The sequence below is a fragment of the Trichosurus vulpecula genome, chromosome 1, assembly GCF_011100635.1.
Source record: "Trichosurus vulpecula isolate mTriVul1 chromosome 1, mTriVul1.pri, whole genome shotgun sequence".
In the NCBI taxonomy this organism is placed as follows: domain Eukaryota; kingdom Metazoa; phylum Chordata; class Mammalia; order Diprotodontia; family Phalangeridae; genus Trichosurus; species Trichosurus vulpecula.
The window spans coordinates 247,109,701-247,127,077 of record NC_050573.1 but is presented as its reverse complement, the minus strand read 5'-3'; the positions used below and the strand labels follow the sequence as shown (position 1 = coordinate 247,127,077).

Sequence of the window (17,377 nt, the reverse complement as noted above, 5' to 3'; positions counted from 1 at the left end):
ACAGTGAAATAGTTAGTAGCCCACCATCATAGTGAAACTTGACATGGGGTATATCCCCAGCAAATAAAGTCATTACCACTTTCAGCTGAAACTTCATCTCATTTAGTCCAAGGTAGTGCTCCCCAGGCTCCCATTTGCATAGCGTACAGCAAGGTTAGACTTAGGATCTGGGGTTTTCATCAGATTCATTTGAAAGGTGGCTAAAGCCAAGTATCTTCCAGAAAATCATTGATATTGGGCAGTTGAGATGGATGTACAAAACTAAAAAAAAAATTTTCAGACACTGTCTGATATATGGAAGTTTTAAAAACATGAATTGATCAGCCTGACAATCTATGAACAAAAGAGCAATCAGAAATGAAAATATCAAGGAAGCCATTCCCTTCGGAGTTTTTTGGTTTTGTGTATGGCTTTTTGTTGTTGGTGGTGGTGGTGGTAGTGGTGTTTTGGTTTGAACTAGGTTTCTTAGAGTGTCCAGGAAAAGGTGGTCAAAATTGAGTCCTTCTCTTCCTCCTACCTCCCCCCCTTTTTTTCTTTACAAAATGTGATACCGCAAAGAAAAACACATGATAATTTTTTTAAAACCAAATACTATTGCTTTTGTAAGAGCCATTTTATGATTTGAGTTCGTTTCTGTTTTCGTCTCAATCCATAATCTCAGTAAAGATGTACAGAGGATTTTGTAATGGTCACACATAAATGAGTTGCATGCCTAAGCAGCAGAGTAATGGCATTTAAGGAGCAAATCAAAACCTAGCTTTTAGTAAGCACCTATAACTAATTCCAAGTGCTAGTCCACAAGAATACAAAAGTAAAATGAAAAGCAGCTGAGGCTTACCTTCTACTGGGAGAATATAGCATTTTCAGGGCTAAGTAGACGCAAGTTCATCTAAAGAGAGAGGGAACACTGATAGGGAGGGAGCCCAGGAAAGATTTCTGGAAAAAGGGAACACTTGAGTCGAAACTTGAAAGACACTAAGGATTCTAAAAGGTGGAGGAAAGGAGGGAATGCATTCCAGGCATAAGGGGTAACCTGCACAAAAGCAGGAGTCCAAGAGATGGAATAACAACTTTGAGAAAATGTAGAGTATGTGAAGGGGAATAATATGAAATTAATCTAGGAAGGTGGATTGGTGCCAGATGGGTGAAAGCTTTTTAAAATGAGGAGTGTATTTTATCCTAGTGGCAATAGGAAATTGTAATGACAAGTAAAGTGGGACTTTTTGTTTTGCTCTTTTTTTCTGTTGGAGTTCTAGTGTTTCTCATCACTAAGGCAATCAGGTGCCTTTGATTGAGTCTTGCCTTTGTTTGAATCAAGAGTCTTTGATGACCTGCTTAAGTCACAAGAAAGCCTAAGACACGAGTTTGAGTCACATGGTTGTGATGCCCTCTGACCTTGAAGAAGTGTATATGTCCTCTGAGGTTAGCATTTTGCTTGGGGGCTCACTCATTGGAAGAGTGTTCCGGTGATTTTGCCAGAGGAGACTCTGGGTAGCTGGTAAGGAGCCCCCTGGGCTTGAAAACTGAGATTTTTGGTGCTTCTCTCTCTCTCTCTCTCTCTCTCTCTCTCTCTCTCTCTCTCTCTCTCTCTCTTTAGTAACTATGTATGTATTGCTATGGACAGACAGAAGCCCTGTCTGCTGATTTGTGTTATTTGCTCTGTTTATATAATTTCTGCTTGTTATTTCTGTTTGTGTTTTCTCTGAAGTTCAGGATGCTGACTTTTCCCCCTGAACTAAGTGAATGATATATGTATGTTTAATTAAAGTGAGACTATAAACCCCTTAAAGTTGCTTTCCTTAGAAAAGCAGTCAAAGAATCTGTGCTAGCAGCCCTCCTGTGTGTTGGTTTTGTTGGTCTTACACCTCCACAGTAGCTACTAGTAGCATTGTTGGTACAGAAACCACCAAAGACTCTTGGCCAGGTGAGTTGTAGGCTGATATATGCCTTACTAAGACTGTCTTGGCAGCTGCATGGAGGAGGGACTGGAGTGGGGAGAGACTGGATGCAGGAAGACCAAATAGGGGAATGCAGTAGTCCAAGCAAGAGGTGATGAGGGCCTAAAACTGGAGTAGTTGCTATGAAAGTGAAGAGAAGGGGATGATGGGAAGTTAATCAACATGACGTGGCAACTGATTTAATCCAGTATCATAGATTTTCAGAGTCGAAAGAGAGCTCAGTAGTCATCTGGCCTACCTTATACCTGAGAAACCATCCACTACAAAAGCCCTCGCTTGAAGACCTCTCCAAGAAGAGAGACTCACTGCCTCCCAAGGCAGCCCATTATGCTTTTGGAAACCTTTACATGTCAGAAAGTTTATCCTAACATTTGGGTCTTAAAGTTTTTCCTTACATTAAGGCTGAGGAATTGTGAAGAGTCAACAATGCGTCCAGGGACCTGAACCTGCGTGGCTGGTTGGAGGGTGATTGTGTTTGTCCTTCGTTTTCAAAGAGGACCATGGCATCAGGGAAATGATGACATGACTTGCAGTTGATTTTGATTTGAGTGAGGGAGGGCTGTGCAAGGTCACCAGCTTCACATTCTCCTCCAGAGCCATCTGGGTCCAGTGGCCGGACAGTCCTGGAGGGAACGTGGCCTGGAGGGTGCTGGCCTCAATGTAAAGAAGGGGAAACTTTAAGAAGAAATGGGTTTAAGGCAGGGATTCTTAGCCTGAGGGAGGGAGGTGGTGGTCTATAAACTTGTTTTTTAAAAAAAATACTTTGATAACTGTATTTCGATATAACTGATTTCCTTAAAATTCTTGTTTTATTAATTTAAAAACATTCTGAGAAAGGGATCTGTAGCTTCATCAGACTGCCAAAGGGGTCCCTGACATAGAAAGAGGTTAAGAACCCCTGTTTAGATAGTAAGATTAGTTCTATTTCAGACACGTTGAATTTGAGATGCCTATGGAACATATTTCTAAATCCTGAGTTCAAATCCAGTCTCAGATACTTACTAGCAGTGTGACCCCGGGCAAGTCACTAAACCCTGTTTGCCTCAGTTTCCTCATCTGTTAAATGAGCTAGAAAAGGAAATGGCAAACCACTTTAGTTTCTTCCCCAAATAGGGTCACAAGGAGTCAGAAAAAGACTCAACAGCAACAATAAATAGAATATTCAGATAAAGAGATGTTTAGCAGGAAGTTGATTCGGGAGCTCAGGAAAAAAATTAGGGCAAGAGATACAGATTTGGGGGTTATCTTCATAGACATAAATGAACCTAATAAGTACTGATGAAGTAACCAATAAAGACTAGAGAGAGGGAGGTGGGGAGAGACAGACAGAGAAAAAATGTGGGATAGACCCTGGGGTGAGAAATAAAGGCGGCCAGGGAGGAATGATCAAACAGGAGCAGAACCAGGAGACAGCAGTGTTTTCAAAGCCAAAGAAGAAAAGAATGTCCTAGAAAACAAAAGTGTCCAGAGGATTGAAGGCTCATAAAAGGCCATCACATTTAGCAATTAAGAGATTGCTGGTCACAGTGATCAACCACAGTTCCAGAGGACTCACGATGAACATGCTGCCTGCCTCTTGATAGAGAGGTGAAGGACTCAGTGTGTAGACTGACCCATACTTTTTGGGGGGGACATGGCCAGTGCAAGACATTGTTTGGCTCGACGTTACATGTTTGTAACAGAAGTTTTTTGTTTTGGATTTTTTTTTTTTTGCTTTTTCTGCAGGATGAGGGTGGAGCGGGAAATGGAAGGAAGAGAATGCGGATCTTCGTGAATATAAAATAAAAGAGAATTAAAAAAAAAAAGATTGTTGGGGGGGTGTGGAGCCAAGATGGGTGCTTGAAAAAAAGATTATTGGTAACCTTGGAGAAAACAATTTCAATTGAGTGGCGAGGTATGAAGCCAAATTACAAGGGATAGAAAAGTTAATGAGAAATGAGGAAGTAGAGATGAGTAGACAATTTTTTTCTAATAATTTGGCTGTGAAAAAGCAAAGAGAATTCAGATAGCTTGAATAGGTGTCAGGGTCCATGTAAAGGTTTTTTTTTTCTTTTTAATGTTTTTAAAGGTTTGGGGTTAAGGGAAGAGACCTAGGTTTGAATCCTACCTTCAGCTTTTACTAGATTGTGACTGTCAGCAGTTACAGCATCTGAGCCTCCATTTCCTTGTCTTTATAAAATAAGGATTCACATTTGCATTATCTACCTCACAGATGAGGAAACTATTCTGTAAACGATATAGTGCTACATAAATACCATTTATTAGATCTTAATTCTTGTATATTTGACTCAGTTCTTTCAAAAGTTGTCCCAAGTAGCTTCATCTGAATATTGGGGAATGAGTAATTCAGGCAAAGTGTGGAAAGAAGACTATTGAATGTCTTTTTCCCCAAACGTTAGAATTTTTTTTAACATAAATCATTGTTCACCTAACCCAGGGATTTTCAAAGTACTTCAGAATCATGACAATGGTGATTGCTAGCATTTATATAGTGCTTTAAGGTTTGTAAAACCCTTTACAAATATTATCAATTTCTATCCTCACAACCACCCTGGGAGGTAGTGTTATTACTATCAGCCTTCTCTTCCTGCATCATCCCCAGAGGAAAGAAAAGCAGTCAAATTTCTGTGATGCCAGGATAGTGATGTCTTTTCCCAAGGAGTGGGAAAGAGATGTTCTGACCCACTACCAATCAGGAAAATGTGTGCTTTGAGTTGTTTTTCCACTAGTGTTGATGGATCCACAGTCTTACTGGCCAGCACAGTCTATATCTTTGAATAGCTTTCCTGTTTAAAATGATCAGGCTTATGCAGCATGAGATGGTGTTGGGGGTAAGTGGTAAGGAGAAGACTAGACAAAGTAATAAGAAAAAATGTTGGACCAACTAAATCTGTGATTGCCACTGCCAAACAGCTGTTCTGGGCTTCATGGGTGTCCACTGCCAAGGTTGGCCTTAAGGGCAGGCAGCCGTGTACTCTAATGATTACCTCAGTACCCACAAATGATCCCATCTCCCACCCTGTCTGAAATGTGACCATTGGAGAGTCCATTAGCAAAATATAAGTACCTCTTAGAGGAGTAAAACTTTGTGCCCCTTCAGGGCTTATCAGCTTAGCCTTGGAGGGAATAGGAGGAAGGGACAAGAGGGAGGGATGGGAACATAGGGACATGGGAGAGTACCGGTTTTGCCCCGTTGGGGCCTGTAACCATTGTGGAACTTTCTCGTTAACCTTAGGGATTCATAACCCCTTCTTTGAGAAGCACTGGTCTAATTTTAGCCTTTGGAGCTTCTGTATATTTATGATTTACAGCCTAAACGGCATATACCCCAAGAAGTCTGGAACCCTTTAGGTGATCTGCTATGCTTTAAATTCGTCTCCTATACAGTCCTTGCAGTGTTATAGCTCCACTGAATGAGGTCACAGTCTAACTACAATATTAACCCTGCAAATCTGTTCATTTTCTCCTGAGCACCCTCAGGCAGGATATAGAATGTGTCCAATTGAAAAACTATTACAGACTCCATGGTGCTGTGATGTGTTCAGTTGGAACAGTGAGAGAGAGAGAGAGAGAGAGAGAGAGAGAGAGAGAGAGAGTTAGCCACAAAATCATTCTCTAAAAGGAAGTAAGGTAGCATATGTTTTATGTTTCCATTTTAAGAAGAAAAATTTTAAAACATTTTCCAAATGTTACTTTTCTCTTTGTGTTTCTTTTCTTTAGCTGTTTATTTTTACATTCTCTACCAATTTTGTGTCTTTGTTTCATATTTCCTCTTACCCACCACCTCTTTAATTCCTCTTCTTTTACTATTTGTTGGCCCTCTTCAATGCAGCATATAGAACACAGATGGTAAACCGTGTGTACAAAAGCCCAATCACTGCTCCATTCATGGGAGTGGCTGAGACTTCTAAGAAGCATGTGTATTCTGCATCATGCCTGGACATGTGGTTAATGCTAAATATTCCAGCAGTTGTGCCCCAGGTAGCTCCTAAAGCAGTTCCAGATCATAAAACGGATGATGTTTTGCAAATTTATATTTTATCACACAGCATTTTATGGACAAAAGCTAGATGACTTTCCCCCTTATGATCCCTATCAAAAGCATTTCTTAGCCTTATTACTGTACTTGACCCACATTGTCTGCCTATTCCAAAGAGCAGTCTCTGTCTCTGTTATAAGTCTGTGACTGTATTTGTAACTTTCATCTTAAAGAGACCATGCATTAAATACTCTAAATTTATTACTGGGATGAAGACCTTAAGTCCTAGGTCCCTTCAATGAATAACAATGTGCCAGATCCCTGACTTTAGCTTTCTTTGTAACTTGTGCTTTAATTTAAAAGCAATAAAAAATGTTCAAGTGGCGTTTGAAATATTTGTATCATACACTTGGGGAAAAAAGCAACATTTCATGGTCTCAGCAATACTTTTTCTTAATCCTAGCAACCCAGAAATGTTCTGGCTACCAAGATAAATGGCCCTGGGTCCTGTCTTATAGAAATTAAACATGTTGGCCTTTATGACATTACACCTATTCCCATGTGACTAAACCTTTGATACATCAGCGTTTACTTCTGTTCTTCTTTAGAAACATGACTTCCTTAAGAAGTTACATACTTACCCTAGTGGCTAGTCTCTCACATGTGCCCCATAAGGATACATTTATCATTTGGGGTGTAGTTTGGTTTTTTTTTTCATGGAAAACGTTTTTTTTTCATCATGTCACAAGCCAATATATTGACTATAAAAGACACAAAGAGTAAGATTGGGTAAATAGTAAAAAAAAAAAATGTGATGTACATTTTAGTAATTTTGCACTTCCTAAGTGGTTGGTTAAAAACACAGTCGGTTGGCTTTATTTTCAGGGTTACTTTAAGTACTCAAACAGCTTAACTAGTTCATTTGACTCCTGATTTGACAAAAAGAAATTCCAAAAAAGAGTCTGTAGAACATAAGGGCTAAAGGTTTGTATGCATCTAGTCTAACTGTATATCAAAGAGAAATCATGGACATTTTTATTTAAATGCTTATTGTTTTAGGCTTTGATTATCCTCTAGTTTAAAGTGATTAATGATTTTTCATGTGCAGTTAACCATTGTTAAATGTAAGCTGAGTTCATTAGTATAATGGGCCCTCCTATTTCACAAAATTATTTGAAATAAATATTACTTAAGAACAAATCTTTATTATTGAACATGTAAAAGCTTCCTTTCTTTTCTCAGTTAAAGCATTTATTTTTCTGTCACTCATTATAGTACAAATGAGAACTGGTAAAATTTTAAAGGCTTACTAGCTTTCAGATTTTAACATAAAGAATGTCAGCTTTAATCATTAACTTGTTCACTATGTTATGTATATTTTCTTTTTGCCATTTAAAAAAAGAAAGAAAAAAGAAAAATGTCTAAACTTGCTTGTCTCTCCGTAGGACAGTCGGCCCAATATGTCAAGACCTCTGATCACTAGATCCCCTGCATCTCCATTGAACAATCAAGGCATTCCTACTCCAGCACAGCTCACAAAATCCAATGCACCCGTCCACATTGATGTGGGTGGTCACATGTATACCAGCAGCTTGGCCACACTCACCAAATACCCTGAATCAAGGTAATTTGAAAACTGGAAAGTCAGTTGACAAAGTATATGCATTTGGTAATCTAACTGTTTTTCTCATGGCCAGACACAGTGGAACTCCTTCATAACACTGGTATTGGGGAAGAGGATTAACGACTTCCATATAGACTCTCTGTGTAATAACAGATTTTTACTGAATCCAGTTTTGTTCCAAGGGCCATGAATTGACCCATAGTACATCCAAATCCATATTATGATGAACTACATTATGATGGAGTTCTACTGTATTTAGCTTTTATAAAGAACTTCATATTTCTTAACGCATTTTCAAAGGAAGTGTTATTTCTCTTATTTTCCTTCCTTCTGTCCTCTCTATGACACAGTTCCTTATAAAATCCCTGTACTTCCAGATCCAGGTAGCTGGTTCATGAATACAGTAGGTAACCAGATTGCAAAGTGGAAAAGGGAGATACAGTATTTTTCCAGTGAGGGAGGATTTTTCAGGACACCATGCAGAAGTCTTGGAACACAAGGCAATCTTGCAAAAATGGTCACAGACTCTGAACAGCTCAAGCAAAAGAAGTATTTGCAGGGGGAAGGTTGTGTTAAATCTGGCACTATAAATGCTTGTGGGATTTTTTTCCCCTCGATTCTAATGGAATCACAAAGAAGGGATTCACTTTTGCTCTGGGACATCCACTCATGGTCTTGCTGACCACTCTGGCTCTCTGCTCTGCTTCTTCAGAACAACAGCTCTTTGCTAGTCCTGTCAGTTGATGAGTAGGAATGAGCTGACATGGGGCTACACACTTCCTATTTCTGTTCCTACAAGATGTTGTCTGGTTTCTTAAGACAGGAGGGGAATGATTCTTCTTCTTTTTTTTTTTAAAAAAGCCACCACAGACACTTGTCTAACTCCCTGACGTATTCTTTGGTATGTATGTTTATAAATGTGCAATTCCCGTATCAGTCACTTAACACCATTATTGACTGAGTACTTTTCCCTGGAGCACTGAACTATATGCTGCGGTCTGTTGCCGTAGTCATGATTACATTTTTGCACATGTAAATACTTGTGTCTAGGAAAGAAAACTTTTTTTATTACATGCTCCAGCTGAAAATGAAAAGATCAGTGCTTCTTTTGCTGAATACCAGGGAGAGAAGAAAAGACCCCATATTATATGTGTCAAAAAAAAAAACCATACATTTTGAAGCTCCAGCAAGATGAGCTGGCATAGTCTCTTTCCTTGGGTTTGTTTTTTAAACTCTTGATATATGTTACCTTATGATCACACGTTTATATACAACAAGAAACAGCCTTCTTCTGATCCTTATTGTTTTTAAATTGGTTATAATTCTTCCAGTTGAGTAACCTTCCGTCAGCTAATTTGCTCTTTGAGAAGATCACTCCTATCACTTAGTTTTCTTTGGCACTAATGAAAAATTGGAGAATTTATTGCTGGGGTTTTTTTTGCCACTTTAATTATTCCGGAATTATTAGATATTATCAGATAGCATTGTTATTCCTACAGTGCCTTCCCTGAAGATCTGTTTCCTCACCAACCCACTCACTGGCTTATGGATGGTCTCAAGAGTTCTTAATCCCTTACTCAAAATCCTGAGCAATGGCAGCTGCTCTGACAGGTTTAACTACCATCCACATCAAGGGGACACACTTGATCCAGAGTGGCCACTGTGCCTCAAAGACATCGTGACCTGCTAAACAGCTTCACCTATTTGGTTGGAAAGAAGCAGAGCTATACATCTTCTTTTCACAATCTTTCTCCAGTATTTATCTTCCTTGTCACAGTAGGTCCTACCACATCAACCTCTGAGTTATCCTTCTTTCATTCCCCCATTGCCTTGCCATCTAGTTCGTTGCTAAGTCCTTCTATTTTTTTTTCTTTCAGGCTGTCTGCTAAGTGCCAAATAGGTCCCTTATCTTTCTCCTTTTTTAAAAAAAAATTAGATAATAATTATTAGCAATAATGAACATCAATACAGTCAACCAAGCTTCCATTACAACTAATGCATTTAAATGGATGAAATTCATCCCATAAATTGTCATTGTCCTAACTTATCTTTCACTCCCTCCATGTCTTCATCAGCATTCTTCAAGCATTCATTCCTATTCATTTTTCCTCATAGATGCTCACAGTCAGTGTGTGCTCTACTCTGATTTTTTCTTTTGTATCATTTCACAAAGACCTTTACACATATCCTTATATTCCTCATACTTTTCCATCTTAACTTTGGCATTGATGTACCACAATTTTGTTTAATCATTCCCCCTGTATTGTGCATTTAGGTTGCTTCTTGGTTTGTTTGTTTTTTTACATTGTAAGTAACGCTGTTATAAACATCTTTGAAGAAATCACTCCTTTAAACTTAACAGCACAGGGCATATTCCCAACCATGGAGTTATTTGGGTCAAAGAATATAATTATTTTTGTAACTTTTTTCCTGCATATTGCCAAAATGTTCCCAAAAAAAGCTTCTACAAGTTTACAGTTCTTCCAGTGATGCATAACTTTTTTCTCTATAATAGCACAACCAACAGTTTTGATGTTCTTAATGATTTTTGTCAATTTGGTAGGTAAGGTGGTACCTCAAACTTGTTAGTTTATATCTTTCATTATTAATGAAGCTATACATTTTTTTCAAGTGATTGTTAACAACTGGTGTTTCCACTTTTGAAATGTCCAAGAACTTCTGAGAAAACTAGAAAGCAGTTTGCAAAAATGAGGTTCAGACTAAGTAGCATCTTATGCCATGTGCAATAAGCTCAAAATGGATGACTTGAATATTAAAGATAGAACCATAAAAAAATTAAAAGAGGACAAAATCAGTTACTTTTAATGATGGCAAATGGCAGGATTCTTAATCAGATAAAATAGAGATTACAAAACAGATAATTTTAGTTGCATGACATTGAAAAGCTTTTTGCACAAACAAAAATCAATGAAACTAAGAAAGGAAACCACAGACTAGAGGAAAAAATCTTTGCATGAAATGTCTCTGATATCTAAGATACATAGGGAATGAACACAAATCTATAAGAAGCCATTTCTCAATGAATAAATGGTCAAAGGATATAAACAAACAGTTCTAAAAAGAATTTTAAACTATTAAGAACCATATGAAAGATTGCTCCAAATCACTGCTAGTAAGAAAATGCAAACAAAACAATTCTGAAGTTTCACTTCACACCCCACAAATTATCAGAGTACAAAAGATGTTGGAGGAGCTGTGGGAAAATAGGCACATGACACTAGTGGTGGAGCTGTGAACTGGTCCAGTCATTCTAAAAAATAATTTGGAATTGTCCTAAGAAAGTGGCTGAAAATGCCCATCCTTTTGACATAGAGATCCTAGTGCTAGGAATATATCTCAGGGAGATAAAAGACAGAAGGAAAGGTCCAATACACACCAAAACATTTATAGCACTTTTTGCAGTAGCAGAAAAGTAGGAAACATAGTAGATAAGCACTGATTGGAGAATAGCTAAACAGACTATAGTATATAAACATAGTTGAATTTTACTGCTTTGTAAGAAATGAATGTGGAAAATTCAAAGAATCACTGGAAGATTTATACGAACCTAGAAGGAGTAAAGTGAGTAGATTCAGGAAAAAACTATATACAATGACTATGACAATGTAAACAGAAAGAACAGTCACACAACAAAAACTCTGAATAAGATGTGTAAATGCAATTTCTAATTGTTGCAAAAGTGGAGGTCTACAGATAAAGAATATTGCATATACTGTCAGACATGGTAGATATGTCGGCTAACTTTGTCTGCTTTTTTACCTTAATTCTTTCGCTTCTTTTATAAAAAGGGATGGCTTTCTGGTTAAAGGAGTGGGGAAAAGCATACCTGGAAATGAATGTGATATCAAAACAGAAGTATCAATGAAAATAAGAAAAAAAATTTATAAAAAAGAAAATAACATTGTCTCTTCATATTGGTTAACCATGTATCCACTGTAGATTAGGCTCCCCTTTTTTCTTTATTCCTACAGCAATAGCCTTACTCTAGGCAAGATGTGTTGTCTTGCCTGTGCTATCTTACTATACTCTCTGTTTCCAATATCTCTACTTCTATCCATCAGTCAGTAAATATTTACTAAGCACCTACTACGTATCCGGGCACATAGTAGTAAGTACTGGGGATACAAAAAGAGTCAAAAGATGTTCCCTGCCCTCTAGGAGTTTACAATCTAATGAGGGAGAAAACGTGTAGACAAATATATACAAAGCAAGCTCTATACAGGATAAAGAGGAAATAATTAGCAGAGGGAAGGCCCTGCAATTAAGAGGAGTTGGGAAAGGCTTCCTGTAGAATGTAGGATTTAAGTTAGAACTTAAAGAAAGCCAGGGAAGTCAGGAGGCAGATTGGAGGAGAATGGGCCAGCGGGTGGGGGGGGGGGGTGGGGAGCAGCCAGAGAAAATGCCCAGAGTTGAGAGATCAAGCGTCTTGTTTGTGAAATAGCCAGGAGGCCAGTGTCACTAGATCGAAGATTACATGTTTGGTTTTTACTGCAATTGACACAGTTATCCTTTCTACTCATCATTCTGCTCTATTCTAATTGTTTTCATAAATGATTAACAGTTCTAGCCTCTCCCCTCAGATGCAGCATGTAGGGTTGCTGAGTTTTAAGATCAATACCACCATAAAAAAGCATTTTAAAGCATGCATGTAGTGCTATCTTCAGTTCTTTACAAAATGATCTGCAGCTTTTGAGCCAAAGCAGGTACACATCCCTAAAGTTCCTATAAACAAGTGAGTGTTGAATTGCTTACTTTAGATTTTTTAAAAGATTTGAATGTTCCTTGGAAAAAAATTATTGAACTTGTACATAAAGTTTTAGAAAATAAAAGATCCTGCATGCTGCAGTTAACTCTCTGCTCTGGATCTCCCCTCTCTCTACTTAAGAGAAGATGAATAGGTTAGCATGAACATACAAAGGCATGACCTTTATGAGTATAGGAGTCATCCCCTCTCAAAAAAACAGCTTTTCATAGGATTACAGAATTTCACAGCTGAATGACTGAATCTAGAGTACCTCTGGATCAAGTGTCCTTTGTACCCTTTAGCTTTTAAAAGCCCTTCACATCCTCGACCCAACCTACCATTCCAACATTATAGATTAATTATTCTCCTTCCAATACTCTACTAGCCTCCCTCTTGCCATTCCTCACACACAATCCTCCATCATCCCTCCCTCCCTGGGCCTTTGTGCTGACTGGCCACAATGCCTAGAATACACTCCTACCTCACCTCCATGTCTTCAATTCCTTTCCTTTTAAACTCTGTTCAAGTGGCTACATGAAATCTTTGTTGATTCTCCCAACTTCTGAAGCGCTCCCTGCTTACCTGTCCAAAAAAAAAACCCAAAACAAAAACCCTTGTGTATATTTTGTTTGTTGTTTCTCTGATAGATTGTAAACTTCTTGAGGTCAGGGCCCGTTTCTTTGTCTTTGGATCTCCAGTGCCTAGTCTAGTACCCAGCAAATAATAGGTGCTGATTAAAATGAGCTGAAGCAAAAATAGGGATAGCTATAAACTCCAAATATGACTGTCCTTCCTAACCATTTTATTAGAAAATACAACAGTTACTTGATGGTGTTTTCTATTATGATGAGGTAGTTCAAACCCACTTCTTCATTTTATAGATGATGAAACTGAAGCTCAGATAAGTGATTTGCCCAAGTCCACACAGCTGGACAATGACAGTTCCAGGAGCAGAAGTGTTCTAGATGTCAGAGGACTTATATTCAAATTCCAGCTCCGCCTCTCACTCCCCTTGACCTCAAGCGAGTCACTTCACTTTTCTTAGTTTTGGTTTCCACATCTGTAAAATGAGGACTAGGTGGCCTCTGAGATCTCTTCTAGCTCTAAATCTATGATCCTATGAACTCAGGTTTCCCAAATCCAATGTTCGTTTCATTATACTAGGCACCGTCTTTAAGTATGGAAATGGATTGCAGATAGGTCCAATTCAGGTGTCTGAGCATCAGGCTCAGAACATCTTCCGTGGCCCGTGGGTCTTTTTCTGTGTTCATCCTCCAAACATCATCTGCCTTACCCTCATTTTGGAGCTGTAGCAGAAGGGGCTTTTTCTTGTTTTTGTCCTCTGAGTACAAAGGAAAGTGGGCTTGATGTGGTTAGAAGGTTATGATCATTTAGCAAACAAAATATCCCAGAGGAATAAAATGTCCCTGCAAATTAAAAAAAAAAAATCTGGCTCTTTCTGCAAATACAAAAAAAATTCTTCAAAGAACTGGTACTGTCTTGTGTACTCCTAAATTTCTGAGACATCATGCACCTAACTGTGCCATTCTCCTGCTCAAAAAACTTCAGTGTCTCCCTCTTGTCTCTAGGATAAAATATGAGCCCCTGGGCCATCATAGCCCTTCAGAATCTGGCTGCCACCTCCCTTTCCAGACTCATTACATATCACTCCTCTTCACACACTCTACTTGCTAGCCCAATTCAGCTACCAGCTCTCTCCAAACTCAGCTGTCAGTCTCACATCCCTGAGCCTTTGCCCTTGGAATGTCCTCCTCACTTCCACCTTGTCCACCTCCCCAGCTTCTCTCATGCTCAGATCAGGTGGCCCCTTCCACATGAAGCCCCTCAGGGTTGTGTGTTCTCCTGCTGACATTTACCTTCAGTTCATTCAATGTTTCCTTAACAGAGACTCCCAGTTTCCCAAGGGAAGAAACTTTTGTGTTTATCTTCCCTGTGTTTTGCACATGGCAGATTCTTGATAAATATTTGTAGAACTGAATTGTTTGGAAAAAAATTATTTTTTTGTCCAAACCATTAATTTCATTGATGTAGGAACTTCACAATGAGGAAAAGAACCTCCCTCTTCCAATTCAGATCAGCACCTCTTCTTCCACTTGTCTCTGATGGTTGCATAGGGTACTGGGCAGAGGTGGGGCTTTTACTCCTGTCTTCTCTGTGCCAAGGCCAGCTCTCTATCTAGTTCCTTCCTGTACTCTGCTGCCTCTCATACATATTTTGATGTGTGTGGGTTTTTGCATACTGGCTTCAGACTAGACAAAATGTTTCACCAGATAAATATAGGTCTTGGCCTTTTTTTAGTCATTACTGCAAGCTCTGACTTCATGGTCATTTCACCAAAAGAAAATATCCATTTTTAAAGCTAAGCAGGATCAGCAGTAGTTCTCGCGTTGCTAGGTTTGTGGGGTTTTCCCCCCTTCTTGACTAATAACTAACTTAGTAGTGATGCTAAAAAAAAAAACTAGCTGAGTTTTGTCTTTTATATGGAATCCTGGCCTAATATCTCAAGTTGATATCAAGTGATATCACCTCCAGTCTCAGTGGATATAACTAATGAAACTAAATATAAAAAAAAGAAACTAAAGTATACATATGAGCTGAAGAAAAAATAAATAGTTATGTAATCATCTTTCTTGAACTTTTTTTAGTATTAGAAGGTGAAACAATTATTCTTGCTGTTTCATAGAGGTATATTGATCCCTAATTTTTTTTTCTAGTATTAAGAATTGATCTTACTGGAGGAGTCAAAAAGTCTCAGGTTTTTATTTACTTATAAATTTTTTAAAGCACAAAATTGCAGTATAACTGATTTGATGGTCTGTGGCAAAATATACTAAATAAATAGGGGAAAATCACCCCATATGGAAAAAATATTAAAGAAATACATGTACATACATAAATGTGACACAGGATATATACAAATCTAAAGATTATAAGACCTCCTTTAATAATTACTATTTTTATTATTTAATGATAATGTGTAATCTGGTCTCTCTATTGTTAACATCTTGACTCTTCAGCACTTTGCACTGTTAACTCTACAATACATCCTTGGCAATGCATTATATGACCATGAGGAAGATAATTTCTCTTTTCAAAGAAGATGGAGACTTTCAATTTGCCTTCAAACTTAGACTCTCTCCTGTCTGACCTTTCCTCCCATTTCCAGTAAGAGCAATGTTAATTCCAGTTTTGTTTATGGTTTCTATGCTGTACTCTTAGTACTCTTAAAAAAAAACCAGGAAATGGACTAATACTGCTAATTACCTAAAACTGTCAGGTGGTAACTGTTCAGTTATTAACAATCAGGGCTGAATATGAACCAGTGACCTAGAAGTGAAAGACTGGATCTCAGGTTACGAATCCCTTGAGCCATCCAACCTCACTGCTTGACAAAACTTTTGTATATTTTAAACCTAGGACATGGGTAAACTCCCACATAAGTGGATTATGCTAAATGGGGCTCTTCTAAATAGCAGTGCAGTTACTAAGCATACTGGCATATGTGTGTAATTGCAAAACTAAATTGACTCAGCTTCCAGCATTGAAGTCAACACCCATGGCCACCCATGGGGTGTGCTTGGAGCTTTCGGATACAGATGCCAAGACATGGAATAGATGCTTTTGCCAGAAACCAACTGCTTTCTGGCTAGCTTACAGCCGGATGTGTTGGCCATTGTAGGATTTGTGTGTGTGTGTGTGTGTGTGTGTGTGTGTGTGTATGAGAAATTGTATTTAAAGGAAAGTAAAATGAATGTGATTAAAGGCTCTTACTATATGTAGTCTGAGGATGATTAAATTTTTAACGTTTGGATTCTTTGTGGCTATTTTGTGCCAGATTGGAGAATTTTCCTTAATCTTGTGTTGGGCTCAGTGATTCTATACTTTGACTTTTTTAGGGATAGAGACTAGATCTTGCATTTCATTAGTACAAGGAACTCCCAGGGGAAGAAAGTCCCTCTGCCAATGCAGGTGGGCACCCTCTCTCTGCATCTTAAAGAGAACTGCCTAGAACATTGTGAGATTATAGAATTTGCCCCAGGTCGCACAAGTATGTATGAGAGGTGGGTCTTAAACCCAGCTCTTATCCATCTTTGAAGCTGGCCTTCTAATCTACCATACTACACTGTCTTTTACTTTGTTATGATTTTATTACTTAAGCTTAATGCAAAAGCTACAAAAAAGTTGCACCCTATAGAGCTCTAAAACTGACATTTTTTCAGGATCTTGATAAAAACTGGGTAACAGAAGGCCATAGACCCAAATGATCTCAGCATCATCCAAGCACTGTTCCTCTCCCACCTTTCTTTCTTCTTCACACTGAACTGGATAGGATAAATTTCTCTTGGTCTGCTCTTCATTCCCTAACTCTCTTCTTTTTCTAATAAAGTATTGTTTCTATCGAAGTAAAGATTGACAGGCTCATTTTTTTTGTTACTGTTTCAAGTTGGCAGAAATTCCTAGCAAGGAAGAAAACAGAAAACAAAGCCCTGGCCCCAAGGAGCTTATAGTCATAAGAATGGCAGTGGTCAGAAGCGATGGTCACTAGATTTACTAAAGGCAAGTCAGTTTCAGGGAGATTTAAAGGAGGAAAAATGTACTCATCAAATAAAAAATTGAAATATTCTCCAAGTTAGGTTATGAGGGGACATTTTTCCCCTCTCTCATTTTCATCTTACAGTTTTGCTATACCATTTTTTTCAAAAGCACTTGTCACAGGCCAAAAGTACATGAAATTGGTTTTGAAAGACCTTTTATGATGAAAGACACTTTTCTTGTTTAGTCCTGAAAGGCAAGCCCTTCAGTAACTTGCATTATACTACCTGACTCAGCAAGGTTCTTTTGCCATTAGGAAACAAAATCAGACAAACAAAATGTGTTCTTCACGCTCTATTCTAAGTAATCTAGCTTGTAAAGTCTTGCCCTTGAGCATAATTTGGAGGATATAGATCCATATGGCACCTGCCCCTTTCCTTGCTACCGCAGAGATCTCACATGGGAACCAAATACCATTTTGGATACCCTATGAGCTT

At 38.4% G+C, this 17,377-nt stretch overlaps 1 protein-coding gene across 3 annotated transcripts in view; it reads left to right on the top strand.

The window, feature by feature from the left end:
* KCTD1 (potassium channel tetramerization domain containing 1) overlaps window positions 1-17,377 on the top strand; it is a 123,325-nt gene that overhangs the window by 58,971 nt on the left and 46,977 nt on the right. For all 3 annotated transcript variants that reach the window (XM_036741394.1, XM_036741392.1, XM_036741393.1), the window contains exon 2: window positions 7,383-7,561. In XM_036741394.1, the coding sequence (XP_036597289.1) occupies window positions 7,398-7,561 (164 nt within the window). In that variant the 5' untranslated portion in view covers window positions 7,383-7,397. The remainder of the gene's footprint in view (window positions 1-7,382; window positions 7,562-17,377) is intronic.